The following is a 25,770-nucleotide window of genomic DNA, read 5'->3' as shown; positions in this document are numbered from 1 at the left end:
AGTGGAACAGCTGGTTTTTCCGGCTAAACAAAAAAGCACATGGTTTCCGCAGCACAAAAGTGGAGTGACAGAACTGAAATACCTTGGCCTGATACATCCCTGGTTATGTTATTATGCTGTGTAAACTGACATAGGTTCTGTCATATCATGGCAGAAGCTTTAGCCAGAACCCAGTTGGCAATTCATTGACAGTATATTCTTTTGACAAAATAAATAAATATTGTAGGCTATTCACAAACACACATGCTTTAATCACAAACATAACACATGGGAGAAACACAGAAAAAACAAAACACAAACACATCCAACATAAGCAAGAACAAAGAGCCAAGGGAAAGAAAGGCTTAAATACACAGGGCAAACAAAGGGAGCTAAATGAAACAGGTGAAACTAATCAGTAACTATGGAAATAAACTGTCACACACTATGGGCTGCATCTCAAAAATTAGGCAGCTGACTTGTTGCCTCGCTGCCTTATAGGCAACAACTCTGCTTGCAGCTTTCGCGCATGAAAGTACCTCACGAAACTGATTTTGGGCAGACTTCTGAGGCAGCGTAACAATTTAATGATCTACAGTAACAGAGAGAGCTTCGGTGAGAACTAAGCAAATATTTCATTACTACAGTAGTAATTTCTCTCTAGAAATGACATCAGAAGTGGAAAACATTGGTCAAAAACATTTACACACAAATTGGTCAGTAACCACAACTCTCTGACACCATCTTTATTTTCCGTGATCAACTGCCTGTCACTGAATGGAACGCAGGGATATCAAAGGCAGCGACAGATGCATTTTCTGCTTCCTTCAAAAATCGATCAGATGAAGGTATCTCAGTAGACAGGAAGTGAAGCTATTGGATTCGGATGTGCCTTGAGGCTTTCCTACCTTGGAATGAGTCATCTAAGGCAGCATGTTAAAGTTTTTGGATGCAAAAATAAAAAAATAAGGCCAACTTACAATGACAGGGAACAGGAACAGAACAGAACCAAAAACACAATGATATGTTTGTGACCGTAAGTGGAAACTTATTTTTTTTCCCCCAGTTCAGATATTCATTTTATCAATATATTTAATCAGTGAAGGGGGGAGTAGAACAGCAAAACAAATAAGACTCTTTACAGCATTCAATCTTTATGTATTTTTACAATTTATTTGAATTTATTTTAGAGACTTTCGTTTTAAAATGTATGCACATATATTGAACTTTTACTTTGAATTTCATTCTAATGAATTTACTTTTTATCTTAATCCACCATGTATATTACTGTAACTGTTTTATTTTTCGTGTCTATATCTGAAAATTGTAATGTAGATTTTGCCTTTAAATAAAGCATCAATATGTTGCATTGACTTGATAGTCAATGTGAAAAGCAGAAGGCTCCTCAATCACGTGAAGTCCTTAGGTCGCAGAGGTCGTTCAATTGCGCATGCGCAAACAATTCCTAAAGCACGAGGTGGTGTCAAGGGTAAGAACATCTCCATCTTTCATCTCTGCAAGAATACATTCGGGAAAGTTGTTAAGTACTTGTATTTAATTTACACTTATCAAGTTGTCTTCCCTAACCTGCATAACGGGTACTTGAATAGAAAACTTGCAATGTCGATTAATCTAGCAGGCCACGTGTAAACAGCTCTGCGTCATTCTCAGTATCAATACCATAGACTTACTTACATTATTATATTCATTACACTGGGTTTTGCGGTTAGTTCAGGGAATCTAAGTTCAGTTCACTTTTATAGAAAAGGAAAGCATATCAGCATGCATTCAAGGCGTGAACCAACTTTCTGCACACCTGGTATTGCTAATGCACGGGCATAACACTTTTTTTTCTTCATTAAATTGTTTTTGCAAAAACGGGCAGTTCCGACACCAAACATTTTAGATACCAGTGAAAATTCACAATTTTCAGTTACAGAAATGTAATAAAGTGATCAAATGTAATATAACACTGCATTGTCTTTACTGTATAAATTAAACGTATTAATCGGTATAAAAGTTACAATGGGCAAGTCAATAGCAGTTAGTGAGGGATTTTTTTTCCATTGTCTTTTGTTGTTTGAGTAACGTTAACATTGAGGCGAATAGTGTCACTTCATGAGCAAGTACTGATGCCTTTTCCTTCTGAGCTGTTTATATTCACTTAAGCCATAACTGTCTCTGACTATGCTTACGACGATACTCGACATCACGGGGTTTTTCAAGCTCAAGAAGTGAAAAAAGCTCAGTTTAATATTCGCGCGCTGTGAGACGCGGGGATCTGGGCGCGCGCTTCGGATGTTTGCGCACAGATAACTTTCCACACAGCGAGAAATGCGAATTCTTGCACTTAAATATTTCAATTGGCATGGCTTTAACTTTCGTGACGATGCATCGCTGGCCTGTCAACTGTCCCGAGCCTCGTTCATGTTTTCAGTCACAACATTGCATATGAATTCATAAAAAATATTACAGGCCAACTGCCAATTGGCCCTCCACGTTCATTAAACCCTATGTGTCACTTTTCTTGCTTCACATATACCTATCTGAAGTTGTAATTAAACACACCTGAACCAAATATTGAATGTCTCTGGGTTCACTTGAAAATGACAGACAATTGCATTGTAGCAGATTTTGAGCTAAACGCTACAGGAAGTTAGATTTCCAGGAGTAGGATTGACTACTGGTTTATCTCACATACACACAGACACGCACACAAACTCATAATACTGACTAATAGTGTATATTATTTTACCTCACAGTGAAACCAAGGGAAGAATGAATCGATCTTTTACTCAGACTTTGGTGAGACCCAATCTCCCTTTGAGGAGACCTGCGACTGGACCGGGTTCACTTAGTCCTAGAGGACCAGCACCAGCAATTCAGGAGCTCGCTCAAGAACATCTTCTAGCAAGTGATGTTCTAGAAGGTATTGGTTAAATGTTTTTGAGCATTTTGTCATTGACTCTTGAAAAAAACAAAAAAACAATCTAGATCACTTTCTGTTTCCATTTCTTTAGATCCTAAAAGTGATGCTGTCAGAAAGGAGAATGTGATTTCTGCAAAAAACAATGTACGTGATAATGCCTCTATATATGATTAAATGTGTATCTTTTCAAGTTAAAAAAAAAAAGTCAAATACTATTCTTAATATGCTAACAATGGTTGTTTAGCTATGTAGATATATTTGTAATATTTTCCTCTTGAGACTTTAACCAGAGATCAGACAGCTTTGATAGTTGTCTGCTGTAGTATCAATATTTAAAGCGTTTAACTTTTCCACAGTGTGTAGATTTCTTGTCTCCCCCACAGACAGCAGGGTCCATGCTGGGCCCACTGGTAAAGTTGTGCAATTACTGCAGTCACCAGGGTAGGTTACTTTGCTTGATTTCAGTCAGTTCAACTTGCTTGCTTTTATTTGTTTGGTATTACTAGCATTTTAAAATTGATAACAACGACTTCGAAATCTGATTGGATGAGTCAAATTTCAAGACATGATAAAATAGCCAACAGTAATTTTTTTTTTGTCACTCTACAAACGTACATTCTCGGATCAGAATACATTTAACTTGTGAAGGAAAATTACTTAAAGGGTTAGTTCACCCAAAAATGAAATTTCTGTCAGTAATTACTCACCCTCATGTTGTTCCAACCCCGTAAGACTCGTCATCTTCAGAACACAAATTAAGATATTTTTGATGAAATCTGAGAGCTGTCTCACTCCTTCATAGGCTGCTAGGTAATTGCATCTGCTGGCCCAGAAAAGTTAGTAAAGACATCGTTAAAATAGTCCAAGTGACTACTGTGGCTCAACCTTAAGTTTATCAAGGGACCAGAATACTTTTTTGCGAAACCCTCCCCCAAAAATAACGACTTTATTCAACTATTCATTTTCTTCCATGTGGGCCTCTGAGTGAATTCACGAGAGCGCCATGACGCATGCTCAAGAACCATCTGCGTCATCTTCTCAGTTCTCGGGCATGCGTCGTGGCGCTCTCTTTTTTGTGCACAAAGTATTCTCGTCGCTTGATAAACTTAAGGTTGAGCCACTGTAGTCACTTGGACTATTTTAACGATGTCTTTACTAACTTTTCTGGGCCGGCAGATACAATTACCTAGCAGCCTATGAAGGAGTGAGACAGCTCTCAGATTTCATCAAAAATATCTTAATTTGTGTTCTGAAGATGACGAGTCTTACTGGGTTGGAACAACATGAGGGTGAGTAATTACTGACAGAATTTTCATTTTTGGGTGAACTATCCCTTTAAAATATTTATCATTTGTTCCAAATTTAGTTGATGCTTAAAACAAGAAATATCTGTCAGTGGGTTAAGAAAAAGACTTGTTTACCTCATTAACAGATTTTTTTTTTCCTTGTTTAAAGTATAAACTCTTAATTTTGATAAATTATTCCCGAAAACAATACTTAAATATAATTTAACCCTCTAGGCGCCACGGTCGAGTTTACTCGACAAGATGCGGCACTGAATAAAACGGCCGATTTTGTCAAATTGGGTGTCAAATTTCGTTCGACCTCCCCTCCACTGGATGGCAGACATGTCATACTTCATCCCCGAATCAAAAAAAGTAATGTTTCTATATAAAATGTTCGAGTTAGAGCGCATTGAATCAGTGCGATCAAAAGCGGAGCTAGTGTGCGAGTGAGCCATTTTATCAGATCCTCTCCGCAATCGCGGCGACAGTATTGTGGTGGAGACTATGTCTAATACCACTGGGTATGTTAGACGAGGTCGAAGTATTCATAGGACAGTTAGGAGACAACGTGGAGGCAGGGTGAGGAGTCACAATGACAATGACAGTAGTCCGAGCTCTGCACATTCGGCGTGCGCGCGAGGCAGATCTGGCCGCGCTGCTCGTATCATGTCACTCATGATCTGTGCGAGTGAGCGTTTGAACTAAACAGGTCTTGTCTACTTGTGTTTGTATGTCATATGAATAATATATATGTGCCCCATACATGGAATCAGAGTACCTACTGTATTTAGTAAATGGAAAATCTCTACAGCAAAAGGCCAACCACTACATGCATTCGGTTTGTTTCTACCATTTATTAGTAATGATTTACACAGTTTGTTTACTACTTACTATATACCTGAGCATTCAGTATTGTGCAATATAGCATACAGAAGGTGATGGACATTTTTTGGGGAAAGAAGTGCTGCATTTTATCATTTAAACATGTGACTTTTCATGAAAATTCTATAATCCAAGATTGCCACCACCATATGATGTCATAATATGCAAATTAGATGGGAAAATGTAATCCCAACATAAACTTTGGGTCATCCTTAATATTTCTCTAATTTACAGAAAGTCTTTATCGTTTATCACTTTTAAGATATAGCCTTTTGAAATTAAGATGTCAAAATCGAACGTTTTAGGAACAAACCTCTGGCGCCTAAAGGGTTAAAGGTACAATATGTAAGAATTTTCTAATAAAAAAGTCTCCAAAGATTTTTTATTTCAGAGAAAATCCAATTTTAAATAAGTGGCCGTCCCGGAAAAAAATGTCGCCTATCAATGACGCAATATCCGCGCTATCCTCGGTTTCCGTTCATACTGCCATAGCCATGATGTAACCATGGCGACAGACGTGGACAACTGCGTAGTGTGTAACGTTTAGCGGCACGCAGTTCTTGTTTCTTTCAAACATAGACCATGGCAAGCAGACTTTGGGACAAACAAGGAGAACTAAAATGAGGATCAATATCAGCGTGGTGTTTTTGAGATGCCGAGAGCTTCACGAGTCAAGACTTGACAGCTTTATTAACATTAGAATAATGTTAATTAGAATAATTTATTAGACAAGTGAGCAAACGTACATAAAACAAATCAATGTTATATAACGTTAGCTCAACATGATGAAATGTTAGAATATGGTCAGTATATTATTTTAATGTTGATCTAGCTTACTGCTAGTTTTGTATAGCAAACGAACTAACACGTAGAATAACATTATAACTTTCAACACACATTTAAATGCCGTTTAGTGTGATAGTGTAACGTTAGACCAAGTGAAGCAGCGCTGTGTTACCTCACAAGTTTAATTCGTCTAATAAACTGACCTGTGTGAGTAATCCAGCACTTGCGGGTAGTTCGGTAGAATTAAATGTCCTTATTCCTTTATATCCGCGGGACTCGCGTGTGATATCTGTCTCTTTAGCAATCGCGACCTGCTTCATACCACTGTAATGTTAAAAAACATGAATGTTTGCACTCATCCATAAACATTATTAGATCCATCAACTTGACCATTCAGCTCATCACTGCGTCATCAACCTATGCCTTTGTTATTGTTGGAAACTGCGCCCTCTTGTGGTGAAAAAAATCTTACATATTGTGCCTTTAAGGATTTTTAAGATATTTGTAATGGAAAACAAGACCAACATTTTTTGTAGTCTGCATGTAAAACAGTGGCTGCCATCCACCATATTGGAAATGTCAAAGCCGGTTTGTGACCATTTGAGAGCAGGTTGACTGGGCGCTAAAAACATTAAGAAGTACCATAGTGAAAACCTGTAATATTGAGTTAATACATATAAAACACAAACCAACACATTCTCACCTGTGAAGGGTTATACAATTTCTTTGGAAATTTAATTTTAGGCGGTTTCATAACTAGAAGCTGCGTAAATTAATGTTGTGGCATAATTGATTTTTGATGTGAGTGGCGCTACGCTGACCATTTCAAGATGGCGTATACATATTTATGTTCCTGCCCACTGATAGTGTGTTGCAAACATGTCTTGGCTGGCTTTGATCAGCAGAATGAGTTGGTCATTTACTAGTGATATTTCTTGTACCCTATTTAGGAAACTTCAGGTGTACTCGTTGTAAAAAAACTTGCTACTGTTCTGTAGCTTGTCAGAGTCAGGATTGGAAAGCTCATCGACATGTCTGCAAACCTAGCATCCCAGAAGCTACCAGGTACTAGATTTTCTCTGTATATCAGTGTTATTTGCGAATTGGTTTGGAAGCACAATGTGAAAATCTCCTTTTTTCAATTATTTAATTTTTTTTAGTGAGAAAATGAAGGAATCCACAGCTATGCCATCTGGAAATGGACTTGGTTGCCTTCAAGCTAAGGTACTCATAGTTGTAATGGGTACTTGCACTTGCAGTAGTTAGTTATTCCATCTAATTCCTTGAGAAAATTCTTCATTTACAGGAGATCTGTGTTGACCTAAAGCCAAAGGGAATGTATCGACGTGATTTACGGAAGAACAATGTTTCCAAAGGAGCTGAGATACAGGTACTTTTCATTAGGCCTATATTGCTTTATTCTCTATAGACTCTCTGCCTCACAGAGCATTTTTTTTTTCAGGGTACAGTGATTGACCTCAGGAACCCTGGGATGTTCTCCATCCACCTACAGTCAATCGAGATGATGGAGTCCCTGAAAAACATCACTGCAGAGCTCCAGAAGGCCTATAGCACTTCATTTGCTCCTGAATACAAGCCTGAAATTGGGGAGCTCTGTGCTGTTAAATTTTCACTTGATCGGGTGAGGCAAATAATTACATTTTAATTAAATTCGTCAGAGAACCAGAGTGATTAGAATTTCTGTGAAATATGCATCAATGTCTTAAATCAGTGCAGTGCGTAACTGGTCAAGTTTGTTTCATCTTAAAGCGTTGACTAGTGAGTGTTGTTGTGCTCAGTTTGGTCTTTTTCATGCTGATTTAGAACTGGTATCGAGCTGAGGTTCAGTCAGTTGATGTGGTCCACAAAACTGCTAGTGTATTTTACATCGACTTTGGGAATGAGGAGAATGTTACACTTGACAACATAAGGCCTCTCTCTGACCATATCGATGCTGCACCACCATTTGTGAGTTACATCTCCATTACATAATATATTATTATTAATTCCATAATATTTTAGTATTATTGTTGATTCCATATATTTATGAATGGGAGTGTATATGGATATTATATATTGGGGCTGGGAGAAAAAATTGATTCAGCTAACTATTGCGATTTATTTTGTTTACGATTTTAAAATAGATTTTTTTTTATTCCAGAATCATTATTAATTCAAATTAAATAGCTTTTTTTTTTATCCTTGCTTATAGATGTTTACCGAAATTAGCCACTTTTGTTCCAACAGAGGATGAAATGTGTCGTTATCTATGAGTGTAGTGTTGTAATGTTCCAAGTAAAAGGATGCGTGAAAGCTACGTGCAGTGTTGGGAAAGTTCACTTTCTACATGAAGTAGTTCAAAGTTCAGTTCACAAATTTTAAAATGAACTAGTTCAGTTCACACTTCACAATTTTGAACTAAGTTCACGGTTCCAAAAAATGAACTAGTCCATAGTTATTTTTTTCCATATGTTGCTGCGAGCTTTTTTTTTAAAATTATTGCCACAACCCATATACAACCACAGACAGCAATTATTTTATCGGCGGGCAAAGTTTGCACAGAAATGTACGATTTTTCCCATCCTCGCCGACCTTGTCTTAAAACTGATCATACGATACGACGCATCCTTGATGCTTTGTCGACTACATGCTGCTTTATGTTTTGATGACGCATGTGGCGGCCGCATTGCGACGCTGGTGGCTTGTGTTGCCAGATTGGGTGTTTTTTTCGCTACAAATTAAGGCCTGTTTACGTGTGTTTTAGCCGGGTTTTCGCCTGGAAGGCTCTATAGAAATCTGGCACCCTATTGAACGAAGTTAAACTGAGAGAGCGTGCGTTCACAGACACCAGAATGAACGAGTTCACAATAACGTTCATCAGGCAGTAATACAGTACGTTCAGTTCACGTTCGCCCAAAATATGAACGAGTTCATGAACTATCGTTCAATGAACGCGTTCAGGCACAACACTGGCTACGTGAGACTGAATGTGCTGAAAAGCCCTCGCGCTACTTGTTTGCCGAGAGATAAGTCTTATTGGATAAGACAATAGAGCTGCACGATTCATCTTTAAAAGACTGATCTCGATTCAAACACCCATGCTATCTTCCAATTCGTCTATATTAAACCTTTGACAAAATCATATCGCAACATTCAAATCTGTGTTGCTGACCAAAGCATTAAAAAAAAAAAAGTTTGGTTCCGGTTTGTTGCCAGTTGAGGTCATGGGTCGGTAGGGATTTTTTTATTTTTTTTTTCAGTGGCAGCAACGGATAGGTAGGAAATTATTCATGGCTCGACCTTAAGCCTTTTCATGTGCTTGCCCTCCGAACAAGTAAATCTGTCATTCACATCAAAAAAGTTGATTTTTTTTTATTTTATTTATTTATTCTGAAGCAATATTCTCATCAGTGTTCAATCAGCTTTGCTATTTAAATTGGCATATTGTAATATCTGCACCTTTGAAGGGCATCCCCTCCCTCAATCTTATTAAATGCCCTATAGTGTCGCCTTATTCTAAATAATTGAATTTATTGATCAAATTTAGGAATTTAAAATGAAAGATGAAGCATACTGTTACCCTAGGTAGGGCTGATCAAATTAAATAATTTACACTGAAAAATTACAATTGCATAAAATAATGTTATGAAATTGATTTAAATGTACAAATAAGAAACATTGGAAAGAAGTATACTAGGCTACTTATAAACATAACACTAAACTGCCAATAGGTGGCGGCAGGCGGCCGTATTAATGAGTGAGTCATTGATTCATTAATTCAAACGATTCGTTTAAACGGTTGATTCATTCAAGAATGAGACAGATGTTTATGAATGGGTCATTGAATCTTTGACTCAACCGATTCGGTCAAAATGCTGAATCATTCAGTAATGAAAACAGGATGAGTGTTCCTGTGAGATACGCATGGAGATGCGCCGTGGTTCTGCTGTGATTTTTGTTTGGAACTATTTTCGCTGCTGAAACAGAACAAAAACAGCCAATATTGCATCTAAAATGTAAGTGACTTAATTTTAACTGTTTATTGAACTGCTGTAGGAAATCAATGTCACATTTTCAATCGTAATGGTATTCAGGAAAAATAATTGAGGCTGTTTAACACATGTTAAAATATAGAAACTCCACATTTAGATTTTTTATAGGCAGTATGTTGTTAACTGAGTGTGTTGTGTGCTGCGCTCATGTGTGTAGATTTCTCCTCGAGAGGCTGCGCGAGCGTCAACAGCGCAACCTCACTGTCAGCAGGCTAATACATTTATTATCCACAATCGATCGCAACCTACAATAAATCTAATAAAATCAGAATCATTCTCTCGGTTTAGTGATTCCCTAGTTATTTTTTTGTTTGTTATTGATGTTCTAATCAGGCTACTTGTCCGTTCGGGCAAGTAAAATTCTCTTTTACTTGTCCTTCAAAAATCCATTTGTCGCGGACAAGTTAGACGGGCTCTGGAGATGCGAAGCGTGGCAGGTTAGAGTGTTTTGGATTGCATAAAATAATAAAAGAAACGAACAAATACATGGCGAAAGAAGTGGTAGACAGCAGAAGAGGGTATTGGGATTTGGGATGATTTTTAATGAAACTTGGGAGGCGGATGGAGGTTACTCTTTAACGCATCAAGTGGTGTGTGCGTGCCTATGAATGCATGCATTTGTATGTGTGCGTATATGAATAAAAGTGCATTCAAAAAAAAAGAAAGAAAAAAAGACTTGTATATGTATTATAGTTCAGTTTGACGAACGATGTGTGAACGACAATGTAGCTGCCTCGTTTGTTTTGCTGGAGGACAACAGGCATCTTGCATCGCGTGCTATAAAAATACGGTGCTGTACAAAAACGTAAATTATAGTTCGCCTCAAAGTTTTTTATTTGAGTATTTATTAAATTTTTATTATTTCTTCCCCAAGCTCATAAAATAAATTTGGGTCGCACATAAATTGACAGGGTCGGTCGGAAACCGGAACCAAACAAATTTTTTTTAATGCCCTAGAGAGAGTTGTTATGAAACCGCTTAACCAACAGTCTTTTCAACCTCATAGTATCACGCGACTGTTAATTTAATTGATTGAATCATTTGTTCAAGAGAATGTAGTACTGTATGATGCTTCTGAAATAAAACTCAAAGATGTGATGAATTGTTTTTGTAAATTATGACTCATCTTATACATCATGTACAGTCTGTATAAGTGCATTTAGCTTTTCCCCACTGTCTAGTGCAAAAAAACAAAAAAAAAATTCGCAATGCATTGTAATATCGAAATCGCAATACTTCTAGAATCGCAATTCTTAATTTCGTATACATTAAGGCTGTGTTGAGAAAATCGATTCACCAATTCTGAATCGATTTTCATATTAATTTCTAAAGATCGATCCGTAACTCAGAGGATCGATTTAATAATAGCCTTACATTTTCCCCGTGAAGTTTAACTTGCCGCGACTGGAGATCCCTGTATGCGCATTGAAAGGCTTTCACTCAGAGCGCACATTGTTACGACAACAGGCTTTGAGTTAGTCATTAAACCGTTCATTCAACGAACACGTTCAAAAAAGCTGATTCATTAAAAGAGATGTAATGAAACAAGGTGTTAATTATTTTTAACTTTGAGTTCCACTTTTCAAGGCTCAGCTGAGCAGCAATGCGTCGCATGGGTATACTTCACTTATTAGAGACCAATAGCCAATGGCATTGATTCAATGCGTGACTCGCTGATTTTATTTCCCCGCGGCTTCCTCGCGCTGTGGAATGCTGACCAGCGCTGCTGCTGACGCGCATTTATGGTAAATACCCGTGACGTGAACGTTAAAAGGATGATCCGACAAATGTCGCTTTCCTTTGACACGGCAACCTTTTTCACGAATACATATGACTTCAAAGACAGACGCAGGTAATCGCACGCGGTCTGCCGATCTCTCTCATTCACTGTCTGTGCGAAGCCTCTGTAGGCTACACATCACCACGATAAACAGTCTTGTTTGTTATCATTATGAACTTGTTTAACATTCAATACACATGCATGAAGTTCAAAACAAGAAGGGTATAGCCTTATAAAAAAACGTGAATATCGCGGTTGCTGCGGTTACTTGCAATCCTCTGCGGTTGACTTGTCAGTAGCGCGTTACTACAAGATTGCGGTAATCCCGACAGCCCTAGTACTGCTGCTGATATACCTCTGCGTCCTCTGTCGTCTACACCAGTGCAAGTTTGTGAAAGCAGTTGTATATCAACACTCTGGAAGGGGGATTGTTCTTTACAACCATCAATACTCCATTAATTTGCAGTTGAATGTCTATAATAATAGTATCAATATGTTGCATAACTACAGTCCTGTAATTCAGGTAACAGCTGGAGAAAAAAAATGCTTTTTTCAAAAACACTCGAAGATCGGAACAGATCGAATTGAATAATGTTAATCGATTCAAGATCTTGAGAATCGGAATCGAATCGATTCTTGAAATTTGAATCGAAACCCAGCCCTAGTATACATTTCGTATAGGCACCCAAGTATCATGATCGTATAGATGTTTCGTCCCAGCCCTATTATATATACATATACTGTACATATATATTGTAACTGCCAAATAAAATATATATTTAAATGTTTGCAATATTCCTGATGTTTGATATCTCTGTTAAGCCCCAGTGAAAATTATACTGCTCAGCTCTTGTTAAATTACTTATGGTTCCAGCAGTAGTCATTATCTCATGCTTTTTCCAAAGCTGCTTTGTTGTTTTCACAGGCTTTGCAGTGTTGTGTTGCTGGGGTAAAGCCTGTGACAGGAAGTTGGACAGGCGAATGCACTATTGCTGTTAGGCAGATAATTACTGGAAAGAGCCTCACTTTCACAGTGTTGGACATCATGAATGATGGAGCTCTGCTTGCTGTAGATGTTCCTCTTAGCACACTTGGTAGGGCATACGTGGTTCTTTGGAGAGCTTTATTTGAAATGAGCAAGATGTTCAACAAACAAGATATCATTTTTTTTTTGTTACAGGTAAATGCATGAGCACTTTTCTGATAGACCAGGGCTATGGTATAAAGGAGGATGTTGCTGTCAAACCACAGACTGAACACAACATCAGTGAGTTGCTGACTCATCTGTTTTTTTGTTTTTTTTTCATCTTCTATAAATGATTCACTCAATTTTCATGTTATTTTTTTCATCCTGATCTAATCGTATCTTTTCTTTAGATTCATTGCTGAAGGCATCGTTTGAAAATTTCAAGCGCTTGTCTGGAGGAAAGAATGAGAACTCTGAAGCCAGGCCTCCAGAGCCGTTGACTCAAGGAGTGGGTGACGCATTCACTGCAGTGGTCACCCACATCCAGTCTCCCTCAGAGATCCTCTGCCAGAAGCTTGAAAATGCCAGTGAGCTTTCTGCAACTTGATTTAAAACACAATTTTACCTCAATTAAACATTTTTTATTTCATGGTATTTTTATTACATGACCATTGGTGCATACACTACTGTTCAAGGTGGTTTATGTTCACCAAAACTGCATTTATTTGATCAAAAACACAGTAAAACAGTAATATTGTTAAATATTACTACAATTTAAAATCTTTTTTTTTTTTTTTTTTTTTTACTAGGATCTTCAGTGTCACATAATCCTTCGAAAAGAATTTTAATATGTTTATTTGGTGCTCAAGAAACATTTCATATTACAGTATCAAAAACGATTGTGGTACTTAATATTTTTGTTGAAACTTCAGGATTTGAATAGTTTGAGTTTGGTGAATGTCACTTTTGGTCAATTTAATGCATCCTTGGGGAAAACTCTTAATGATCCCAAACTCTTGAATGGTAGTGTACTAGCATCCTCTGTTGTAAATTTCTTCCTTTTTATAAATATACTGCACTTTCAGTATGTTGATCGTATGATGTAATCTTCATGTATTCAGGTATAATCCAGCAGTTGCAGGTGAATTTAAGGGAGCACTGCTCAAACACTCTAGCCAATGAGATATTCAGACCTGCGCCAGGAACTGTCTGCTGCTCACTGTTCTCTGGTTAGACCTGTGTTTTTTTCTTCTTTACCTTTTGATTCATGTAAAAATGTGTAAAGTGCACCTTCCCATCGGTGAATGGGACTGGGGGAGGTTGAACTAAAAATGCACTTTAAAAGTGATATCTTCTGACACCATCTCCTCGTGCATTACAGAGGACAACCAGTGGTATAGAGCTAAAGTTCTGGCATATTCCTCTGAGGATCGCGTGTGTGTCGGATACATAGACTTTGGAAACTCTGAGGTAGTTGAGTTAACTCGCCTACGACCAATCAACAAGGATCTGTTGGCTTTAGCAACACAAGCAATCCCCTGTTCTCTGGCAGGTATAGTGCAATGATTCATTCACTGAGTATCTGTAATTGGCTCAGCATATATTGATTTGCATGCATGACACTGTCAGATATTTTCAGCAAGATTGATTGCTTGGTTAACATGTTCATATTGCTCCAGGTATAAAGTCTCCAACAGACGACTGGTCAGAGGAGGCCATTTTGATGGTGAAACGTCTGGCCTGCAACCGCTTCATTCGGGTTGAGATTCTGGGTAAGAAGGACGGTAGGGCTCTGGTGTCCATGATCGATGAGACTAGTGACCCTCAGACCAATGTCGCTGAGTTGTTGGTTAGCATGGGTTATGCTGCCATTGAAAGTTTGGAGGCCGAGAAGAATGAACCAGCTCAGGCATCCTTCCCTGAAATGCCATGTAAGTACAGAACCTTATTTAATTTGAGCCATTTCTGATCTTTTTCAAAAGGATAATGTAGATCAATATCTTTTAATTTTACGCTAGCCCTCAGTCTGCCTGTTGAGAAAATGGAGTGGACTTGTGCTGAACTTCCCTTCAATGGCCAAAAGGTGGAGCTGGTGATTAGTACTTTGAAGAGCCTGGACGAATTCTACTGTTACAACTACAGTAGCGGTGCGACTGTCCATCAGTGTTGTTCTTTCTACACTGTGTGAATCATCATGTTTGTAATTATTTTATTTCTGTTTGGCAGATTCACACATCCTGACGGCGCTGTCCTATGAGCTCAAAAGGCATTGTGAATTGGGCAGAGATCCCTTTACACCAACTGTGGGAGAACCATGTTGTGCTCTCTTCACAGGTGATACTGACTCGTCCAAACAAACACCATGTTTACAGTAACACACTTATTAAAGTAAACAGAATTTTTTTTTTTTTATATATAGTTTTTTTTTTCATATTCAAACAATTTTATTTACAAGAAGTTGAGTTTTATTTACAGAGTTGACAACTGACATTTAAGATGCTAGATATACACTACTGTTAAAAAGTTTGGTGTCGATATGATTGTTTTAATGGTTTGGAATTGTAAAGTATTAGGGGTGTGACGAGACGCTTATCTCACGAGACGAGACGAGACACGAGATTGGGTTCACGAGAACGAGACGAGACGAGATTTTTGCACAATTTTTCAGAAATCCTCAATGACAAAATTCATGACTGGAAAAATAGTATGCAGGTGCATTTTTCAATGTTTTAACTTATAATCTTCTAATGCATGTCATTTCAGGTCTACTTTATGAGTATGAATTATCAAATGCATTGAAAGAAAACAATATTCAAGCACTGTAAAAGGTTTTTATTGACTGGCTTTTCTCCTGTATAATTTCACATTAGTCTCTTCAGACCTTACTGTACATTTAAGAGCTTTCAGAACTTCTGATTGAGGCTGTGTGTGACCTCCTAACTGAACTCCTTTACATACATTTAACAGAGAAATAAAAACAGTATAAATAACAAAAATAAATAACTGTTTTCTCTTAGTCTTATTAAGTGCAAACAATAAGTGCGAGTGCAACCATAAGCACACAGACTCTTTATAATTGTTGTGAAATTGCGGTTTTATTTTGGACCGGCAGTTATAGGGTTAATGCGGTGAGTTCGGAAAAGGCCGAGAGAAACGAGGCTGTTTGTCTCTACAGTTGTTCTTGCGTTCCGATTATAAGTTCAGAAACGGAGCCTCCCTTGTCTGTTGTCCTTTGTACGTTACAGTGCTCTCTCAATATTCGCAGTGCCAACAGAGACCAGAGCCGCAAATAAACAGTCCAGAGATGGGTATTGGGAGACGGATTATTTTATGTATGCAGCCTAATTTGTGCGCAATGCACATCAGGGAGCTTGAGTTTTACTTTCACTTACAAATTCGTGACCGCGCGTATAGGGAGCAGCGGTGCTGAGCGCGCATTCTAAATGATAAGACATTTACCAGACGTTTAGTCTGTTGCGCAACGAATCCTCCGCCATCCTCACGCGATCAGTGAACTGTGATTCGTGCTGCACTGATTGCAACGGCAACTCGTGCTGGATGAGCAGAGCAGACTTTTGCATTAGTTTATAATGGTTTTTATTTTTTTATAAAAACAACAAAACGATAGTTTAGGCGAATGTGAGTGTAGCGGTGGAATATTCATGGGGTTTATCGCGAGACAGCTTTTTCACTCGACGAGAAATCTCGTCATATTTAGTCTCGCGAGATCTCGTGGCACGAGATCTCGTCACACCCCTATAAAGTATCATTTGCTTGCCAAGCCTGCATTTATCAAAATACATTAAAAACTAAAATATTGTGAAATATAACCATTTATTTTAATATATTTTTAAAATGCAATTTATTCATGTGATTCCTTCAGTATCACATGATCCACCAGAAATCAATCTAATATGCTGATTTGGTGCTCAAGAAACATTTCAATGTTAAAAACAGCTGATGTATTTTTTTCAGGGTTCTTTGATTAATGGAAAGTTAAGGGGGTCATTGGGTGCCCATTTTGGTATAATTCTTTAGGGTCTTCGTGTAAAGTTTGTAACATACTTTGGTTAAAATTCCTTGGTTGTGTAAACCAACACCCTTTTACTTCCTCAAAAACAGCTTTTTTTTTTTTTTTTTCAAAAACAGCTCATTTTCCGTTTCGTTGCATGTCTCTTTAAATGATAATGAGCAACTTTTAAATGGTAATGTACAGATACAATTTTCAATGTTTTTGCTTCCTGTTTGCAGGAGATGGCCAGTGGTACAGAGCCATGGTATTAGAAGTGTGTGGAGAGGGTAAGGCTAGAGTTTATTTTGTGGACTATGGGAACTTCTGTGAGGTGGAGGCAGCACATCTGAAGGCCATCACCCAGAGTCTGCTCAAGCTGCCTTTCCAAGCAATCCGCTGCTGGCTTGCAGGTATTTTTTTCTTTGGGGTTTGTGTGTAGATATAAATTCTAAATTTGTTTAGTTGTAAGTGCATTGTACATATAGCCAACAATCGTAAGTGCATTGTACATATAGCCAACAATCACTGTGTGCAGGAGTCGAACCAGTGGAGGGTCAGTGGAGTACAGAGGCAATGCACAAGTTTCAGGCTCTTTGTGCCAGTCAGCCATTGAGTAGCAGAGTGCTGTCCATTACTGAGAAGGGTTATGGGATTGAGCTAGAGAGCGCTGGTCAAAACATTTCTGCTGTGCTAATTTCTGAGCACCTGGCTAGACCTTGTGGACAGGTGAAACAGCCTCCACTGCAGCCAACTAAACCCTTCAATCAGATTGAGGATCTGCCCACTCTAAAACCCATTGATCAGAATCCACCTGTTGAAGAGCCTTTGAAACTGAACAACAATGAAGCTGCCAATGCCCCAGAAGTTTCAACCGCATTAAGTAAGTTAGCATAACTGATTTTAACCTTTTAAATATGGCTTTATTTTTATTTTTTTATTGCTAGTACTAGTAATATGCAGGTCACTTTTTTATTATTGTTCTTGTGCATGATTAAATAATGTTCACTGTCATTTAGGTGACTCTTTTCCTTTGAATTGGAAGACGTTGGAGCTGCCTTGCAGTGACACATTCCAACCGAGGGTGGCAGCAGTGATCAGCCCAAGTCTCTTTTACATAATGAATCCTGGACAAGGTGTGCACTCATAGTGTAGCATTTAAAGCATAAAGTCTAGCTAGAGCAACTATTATTATGGTTATATTATTATAAATGGTTGTACCATTAGAATGATGCTTTACGTTAAGCTGAATCTGTGTTTCTCCTAGTGAATGTAGAGGGTCTGAAGGCCATTATGACTGATGTTGCGAAGTACTGCAGCAAACAGCCAATCCCCAATCAGTGCCACCCTTTACCAGGAGCTGCCTGCTGCGCACAGTTCTCAGGTCAGTTTGACCTTCACCCCCGTGGGATAAATAGATGGAATCACATGTGCAGTGTTAAACTATATGGTGAATTTTTGCAAATAAGCAGCACTATTATTTTATAATATACACTACCTTTCAAAAGTTTGGGGTATTTTTTTTTAAAGTTTTATTTAGCAAGGATTCTATTTCAAATAAATGTTCTTTTAAACTTAAAAATGTTTTTCAAAACCTCACATGTCATAATGTTATTTTTATGAGAGAGTTGTTGCTGTGATGTGTTTTTATGAGTTTCATGATGTTGTCATGTGGTTGAGCTACTGATATCCCCTTGATGTGTTCTTAAATCAGTCAAATTGAACTCCTTTGTTCAGGTGACAAAAACTGGTACAGAGCTGTTGTGTTGGAGGTGACAACCAAGCATGCACATGTAATTTACGCCGATTATGGGAACATGGAGACAGTCCCTGTCTCCAGTATCCTTCCTATCACCAAAGAACTTCTCCAGCATCCATTTCAGATCGTCAGGTGTGGACTGGCAGGTAAGACTTTCACTTGTCTGAATATGCACAAATCATTGCTGATGTTAAAACCCTTGTAAGGCTGGAAGTGTGTGATGCAACCAGATTTCATAATCAGTTAGGATTTAAAAACAATGAGATTTGAGAGAAGAACATTTGTAAAGATTCTCCAACATGCACAATCGTGGCACATCACACACTTCAAGATGTTAAGATTATCTTGTTTTTTCACAATAGCCAATGAGAGACAAGTCTACAAGGAGACTGGGAATGAAAGTACTGATGTAATCATAGTCATAATCCTGGTTTAAAATCCTATTTAAATGTTTATCATCGGGACGACCCCAATGTGTCTGCTAATAGATTGAGAGGTTTAAGATTAGATCTGAAAATGTCTCAACATACACCTTACCGGGTAATCTGTGCCAAATATCAGAAGTCGGGGATGCTCATTTCGGTTAATTTTCCCGACCGACAGCCGCCGCTCGTTATCTGAGTATTAACCGTTAACTGGTAAGATTATAACATTGAATTAGGATTTAAATAAAAATAAAATTAACGAGTGTCTGTGACCCGTTAAAAATACAAAAAAAGTCACGGGTTTATTTTAAAGGGGTGGTTCAGGATTTGACATCAGACCTAATTTCCAAGTTGGCCTGGGTGTTATTTATCAGTGGAGACAGTTTTCAAAAAATGGGTAGTTTGATTTCTAACATTATTCTCTCAACAGACATTTACATCAATAGTCTGGTGTTATAATTTATTTGCTTTTGGTGTACTGTGGAGTGGGTAAAACTGTTTTTAATGGCAGGCTAGCAGTTACCGTTGACTCGCGCTAGCCTAGCACCGGTGAACTATGCAACTGGAAGGACTGGATGAGAATTTTTAAAAACTGTCTCCACTGATAACACCCAGGCTAACTTGGAAATGAGGTCCGATGTCCAAAATCCTGAACCCCCCTTTAACGTGCAAACAGCAGCATACAGAATATACAAAATACAGAACAGATCAACAACAGAACCTGGATTCACATAAAATTCATGCACCTGCAGCATTTCTGACAGTGACAACAGAGAAAAACAGAATAAAATAATATAAATAAAAAATCATAAAATAGGCCTACACTAAATATTTAGTTAACTTAATTTCCAAATTAAGATGACAAAAATAATACACTGAATCCCTTTGAAGCTTTGAAAAACCGGCACATTTTTTTCCCGTCAGACTAAGTTTTTCGTGAAATAAAAATAGCAGGCCTACCTCAATCCACACCTTGTCTAGTTTTTATTTAAAAAAAAAGTAACATGTCTACATGATGCGGGGTTATTCTAGAGCGCAGCCTGTTGACAGTTAGACCCGCGGCAGAAAACGCCCTCTCCAATGACACAGATGTCCCGGGAAATACAGAGATAACGTCTCGCTAGAGTGGCCAGCTTCGGGAAGCGACTTTCATTTGCTTGTGGATGTTTGCTTCGCAAGTGATATTGCATTGTATACTTGTACTACTGCTGTATTTTAATACCACGTAGCATATTTTGCAAGTAACTTCGTCGCCCTTTCTGTCGAAATGGTCCCACACAGTACTTTTCGCTATCTTCATTTTGCTTGCTCAGCGAAATATGTCTGTACGTGTGGTTGCGTATGTCTGTACGTGTGGTTGCGCATGTCGACGCGCCCCGTGAGTTAACAAATATAGGCTATATAGTATTTTTTTAACCATGCAGCAAAAAAAAAAAAGCTTAAATAAAAAATCAAACAAAAAAAAACTTAACTTTTAATTAATCAGTATTAATCGGTCAAAATGTTTACTTTCGGTTAACGGTTAAACGGTCAATATGAGCATCCCTAGAACAGACCAAGGTCCTGGACACTTTTTCTCTCTAATTGATGGGAGGGGTAAATCGGGGATAAATTGGCCTAAAACTTTTGATGAGCCATGATTGTGTGGGTTTTTTTTTTTTCACAGGTAAAGAGCACTTTCCTACAGTGTGGCCCACTGAAGTTTTGGAACTCTTTGGGATTCAGTTGAGTGGGGGCGTCCTGGCAAATCTGCAGGGCTTTGATGGGACCTCCAACCTGCTGACCCTTACCCTGCAGTCAGGTCAAGCTGACAGAGATATTAATTCCATCATCTTTGGAGCTCTGCAGAAAGGACAGAGCAAGGCTAACTCAAAGCTGCCTTCCATTGTCAATGAGGAGAAAAAGGATCTAGATAAGAGTCAGACACAACCTGTCAGCTCAAACAAGGCTGCAGATAAAACTCAATCTGCAGGTATAGAGAAACATGACCTGAAAGATCAAGCCCCGCCTTTAAGTACCAGCTACAGGCTTGAGGAACCAGGTGAGGAACATTGAGCAGAATTCATGTTGGCAAGACTAAGTATTAATGTAGGTGTTTACTGGGCTTGCGCAATAATTGGTCCAGGATGTGTAGCAATGAAATTCTGGTGCACAGGTGCTGTTCCACCTGGTGTTCTCAGCTGTAACTCAAAGGTGTTATTTAAAAGGAGCCTTGTCATCATATCCAGTGAAACAGTTGTCAAACATTTATGTCTAATTTCAGAAAACATGCCCAAGACTACGGCTGCAGTGGAATGTACTGAGCCACAAGACATTACAAGCTCAAAGGGCAGCAGTGGTGGGTATTGGCGTTTCTGAGACAGATGACTTGCAAAGGATTGTAAAAATGTTGACATTTGTAATCACTAATGCCAATTCACACTGCACTGATAGATTCTGAGACACTTTGTTGGGTTTTGTCAGATCAGTGCGTTACCTGTCGGCCTCTGGTGTTGGTTGGCACCTGTTTGTCGTGTCGTGGAATGTCTGAGTAGTGACACACAGTACTGTAATTCTGGTGATTTATCCATGTTGGTCGTGTCCGTCAGTGCATTGTGAATTAGCCTCGACAGTCAGATATTGAGTAGTTTAGCCTAGTGCACGAACAGCTGCTGATTTCTGTTTAAGGGGCAACCCTTGGTCTTATGAGCTTTAAAATATAAATGTACTAATTAACTAAATTAAATTTTTTTTTTTGAATTTTGTCTTTTCTTTCTAGCTCCCCAATCATGCTGTTGTCTTGAGCTGAAGCAAAAGGTTCGGAAAGCTGCAAACACAAGTCATGATTTTTTTTTTTTTTTTTTTTTTAGAAAGCTTAAAAAAAAAATAGTTTTACCATACATATGGCTCATTCTATGGATTTATTTAATTATTTTTCCCTCTTCAGGTTGACCATATTGAGAAATTGATTCTGCTCCTCGTCAAACAAGTTGGTGGAACCAAATAGTGACTCAAGATCTTCATTGTCAAGTAGCTTTTATCTTTAGAGAAGTGTGAATATATTTTATTTTTGTTTTATTGAACGAATATTGTTGCTATTGTTTTATTATAGCCTATATAATGTTTGTGATTTTATTTCTTGAGCCAAGAGAGAACGTAACTATTAATCGTGAATAATGCAGCATTGCCATTCAGTTTTCCAGTTCCACATTGTCAGTTTTTTGTTTTTCTATGGCCAGTTTTGTTCCTTATGTGTGCCAGTTTGAATTTTGAATAAAAAAGTACTTAAGTTTGTTTGGAGCGATTTGTTTTTTTTTCATTAGAGTACCAACTGTGTTTTCAGTTAGTTATGCAAGCCTTTTAAGTGGGTTCATCTGTGTAACAACTTTCACACAAAGATTTACTGTCATTTTCACATCTAAACTAGTATGACTGACTTTTTTTCTGTGGCACAAAAGATGTTAACGAGACAGAGCCTCAGTCACCATTCACTTCACTGTATTGAGAAATGCTTTGTAGGGGAATGAAAGTCTCATGTCACTTACAAGAAAGATGTATCGGTTTGAAACTTGAATTTTCATTGTGGGATGAACAATTCCTTACTTAATCCTAATTTACTCAATTCGAGGCATATGATAAAGGTAACACTTTTTAATAACTTTGTCTCGAGGGTATTTTGGTCTTGGCTTGATAAGAGGTCTGTAGAGTAATTTGAATTGAGCATGAAGTCAGTACGGAAGTAGAAGAGCAGAGCACCCTCTCCTGTTCAACACAACCTGCGCACTAGAGAAACTGACACTTATTCAGTACCTACGGGGAGAACAGGACGCAGAGGTGAGGCTCATTGTGAATAGGAACTGTCAAGAGTTTTTAACTGGGCTAATTTTAAATAGAAATGTTTGAAGATGTCGTTTAGCTGAAGTTTTACGAAACTAAACTCAAAATGGTTGAGGCAGCGGTGCTAGAAATTGAACCGGTTAGAGTAATTTCAAGGTCTTGCACTGTCTCACGGCGTATTACTGTACTGTATTTTCATGGATCGTGTCATTAAAATTGTTTAACATCGTAATTTTGTTACATGCTTGGAAAATATATCGAAAAATTGTTGGCTTAATTGCATTAAATCGCCCTCGTTACCAAAATCAAAACATCTAGAAAATGTTACAAATAAATTTTTCTTCTCGGAAACAACATTGTGCGGAATGGAATGAATGACATGTTTTAAATATTTTTTGGGGAAAGTGAACTCGTACATTTTGCAGAATACAAAAAGCGCATGCTTATTAGATTTACACTAACTTCGGCGTTAAAGAATGTAATAGGCACATTTTATCTAAATTACGTTCAATAAGCAAATACTAAATATATAAAAGAGGGATAATGCAAATACCTGCAATTCTCTGTTGCGGCTGCATGCGTGACGTGCACAGGAGGATATACTAGTTACATATAACAACAAACAGAATTGATATAATTCTAAATGTCTTAAAGTGAATTTTGCTCATGTTTTCCAATCAAAATGGATTGTCACAAATGAGTTAATAAGTGAGCCTTAAATAAGGACCTTATTATCAGGCATTTGAATGCTCTGTCCTTTCATCCTCAGCCTCTCTTCTCATTTACTGTCACTCCTCTGATTATAGGAGAGTCCAGTGCACTGAGCTCAAGTCATTTCCTCCCAGTGGGATCAAGCCAAACCTGTCCTGTGTCTCGTCCATTATAAGCGTAAGCTCTGCAGTTAAATACATATATTTAGTATGTTTAACGCTGATGTAGTTGCCAACATTTATTTATTTAAAGTTTTATTTGTATAGGGACAGATACAATAAACATAGATAAAACTGACAACAGCCATCCAATGCGTGATTCATAGTGCTTGTAGCTAAAGCTAATTTGCTACACCCTTGAAGGACTTTTATGAATTACAGTTACAACAGCAAACAATGAGAGGAGGAGGGGGAGGGGGAGGGGGAGGAAGAAAATTAAACATTAGTACAAATTTGTTGCTGAATTAACCAAGACTTAGTGGCTTTTTAAAAAAAATATTAAACCTTGCAGCAGATTTGAAATAAAAGGGTAACTGAGAGGACAATCTGAGCAAAATATGTTTTACAAAATTAAATTTTACAATTTGATTTGCTATGCTAACAGTTAGTTAGGCCAGGAATGTTTAAACTGGAAAAAAGTGGAACAGTTTAGAGAAAATGTAAAAAAAGAAAAAAAGATCTAAATAAAATATAAATGCAAATGTATTAAAATAAAAATAATTTAAATAAAAGAAAATTATTGCTGGCTTTTGTATTTTAGCATGGAGGTCCCTCGGGTGAGGATGATCATATTTTGGGGGTTTGTGCATCTAAAAGATCAGGTTAGGAATTGTTCATAGATAAAGTAGGAAATAATTAAAGTGAAAGCTTAGACCAGTGAGGAATGTGTGCAATTGGGAATAAAGAGGAATTGGGAGAGCAGAGCCAGTGCTGGGTTGATCTGGCCCTATACGGCTCCACTTGTTACACAGACCGAGACGGGTTGTTAGTCAAGGTTATCGTATGGCAGGATTGTGAGGTGCTCTTAGTATCCAGATGATTTTCATCCTCAAAGAAGGTTTTCTGAAATGGCACCTGAACAAGTGCTGTCTTCTTCCTGCTGTTCATTCATGAGTAGGAAATGCACCTTATCAGGGTAAGATTTTTATCAGATTCCCTTCAACAACTGTGGTCCGAAAGTTTCTGAAGTCTCAGAAAGGGTGCTGTGTGGCTGGATTGTCCAAAAGTCTTTCTCTCAGTTTGCTGGATTTGATTCTTTACAGAATAGATTCTATCTTTAAGAATGTCAGGTGGCATCCCACGTTTCCTCTCAAGTGGTGCTCTGTGGGTATCTTCAGAAGTCCAATCGTGAGAGACGATCAAAGAGTGACTTCACGGGTCCAAACTGCCTCAATAGTCACTTCATTTCATTCCAAAACTGATAACCACTCTGCCTTTAAACTGCTCTTAACACCTGGAACCTGACCAATCAGATACAACAGTGCAGACATAACACACACACACACACACACACACACACACACACACAAACATTTTGCTTGTGCTCTTTAAATGTCTCAAACACATTTGAAGAAAGATTCTACTGAATGCACACCAGTATGATTGTCATCTTGGACGTAGATCTGACTACCGGTATATAGACTTGAAATATACTGTTATCTGATTTTTTTTCTCAACCACAAAGACTACGTTTGGGAGGGTTTGTAAAATGGAATTAGCTGTAATATGTGTGAGGGTAGGTGTCTTTAAGTGTGTGTTATGGATGTCCTAAAAAACGTACAAATGTAGTCTGTATCATTCAAACGATTTTTAAATGTTTTTGTGAGAAGTTTCTTATGCTCACCAAGGCTGCATTTATTCGGTCAAAAATACAGTAAAACAGTAATCTTGTGAAATATTATTTAAAATAACCGTCTATTTGAATATGTTTTAAAATTTTCAGCATCGTTACTCCAGTCTTCAGTGTCACATGATCCTTCCGAAATCATTCTAATAATGCTGATCTGGTGCTCAAGAAACATTTATTATTATTCTGAATTTTGAATATAGTTGTGCAGTTTTTAATATTTTTTCAGGGTTCTTTTATTAATAGAAAGTTCAAAAGAACAGCATTAAATTGAAAAAAAAAAATCTTGTGTATTTTTATAGATGTCATTACTTTCACTTTTGACCAATTTAATGTGTCCTTGCTGAATAACAGTATTAAATGACTTCTTTTAAACAAAAAACAATGTCATCCTGTGGTTAATGCATAATGCATTTGGAAATAAGTAGCTAATTCTAGTAGTCTGAACATGAGCCAGTTCTTGTATTTCCCAGTGTTGGTTTTGGATGTGTTTTGGCTTTGATTGCAGAGCAGAACAGGTAGGCGTTGAGATTAAATCCAGTGA

The 25,770-nt window shown here is 37.8% G+C and overlaps 1 protein-coding gene across 1 annotated transcript; it reads left to right on the top strand.

Annotated features, from left to right (window-relative positions):
• Window positions 1-2,681: 2,681 nt before the first annotated feature.
• tdrd1 (tudor domain containing 1) lies at window positions 2,682-22,133 on the top strand. Its single transcript, XM_056268869.1, has 25 exons — window positions 2,682-2,908; window positions 3,000-3,052; window positions 3,265-3,349; window positions 6,813-6,927; window positions 7,023-7,086; window positions 7,169-7,252; window positions 7,325-7,504; window positions 7,687-7,830; window positions 12,620-12,788; window positions 12,875-12,961; window positions 13,072-13,248; window positions 13,783-13,890; window positions 14,043-14,213; window positions 14,341-14,592; window positions 14,680-14,808; window positions 14,888-14,995; window positions 16,913-17,083; window positions 17,209-17,553; window positions 17,690-17,806; window positions 17,938-18,054; window positions 18,408-18,575; window positions 20,521-20,895; window positions 21,118-21,192; window positions 21,613-21,650; window positions 21,781-22,133. The coding sequence occupies exons 1-25, from the start codon at window positions 2,758-2,760 to the stop codon at window positions 21,838-21,840; spliced, it is 3,543 nt and encodes a 1,180-aa protein (XP_056124844.1). The 5' UTR covers window positions 2,682-2,757; the 3' UTR covers window positions 21,841-22,133.
• The last annotated feature ends 3,637 nt before the right edge of the window (window positions 22,134-25,770 follow it).

This window comes from Rhinichthys klamathensis, unplaced genomic scaffold (assembly GCF_029890125.1).
Source record: "Rhinichthys klamathensis goyatoka isolate OS25496 unplaced genomic scaffold, OSU_Roscu_1.1 h1tg000277l_1, whole genome shotgun sequence".
In the NCBI taxonomy this organism is placed as follows: domain Eukaryota; kingdom Metazoa; phylum Chordata; class Actinopteri; order Cypriniformes; family Leuciscidae; genus Rhinichthys; species Rhinichthys klamathensis.
This window is presented reverse-complemented; position numbering and strand designations above follow the sequence as displayed.

Coding starts and splice junctions, on each gene's coding strand:
- tdrd1 (XM_056268869.1), top strand. CDS start 2,758: ATGAATCGATCTTTTACTCAGACTTTGGTGAGACCCAATCTCCCTTTG. Junction 13,249..13,782: donor CCAGAAGCTTGAAAATGCCA/GTGAGCTTTCTG, acceptor TCATGTATTCAG/GTATAATCCAGCAGTTGCAG. Junction 18,055..18,407: donor CTGCTGCGCACAGTTCTCAG/GTCAGTTTGACC, acceptor TCCTTTGTTCAG/GTGACAAAAACTGGTACAGA.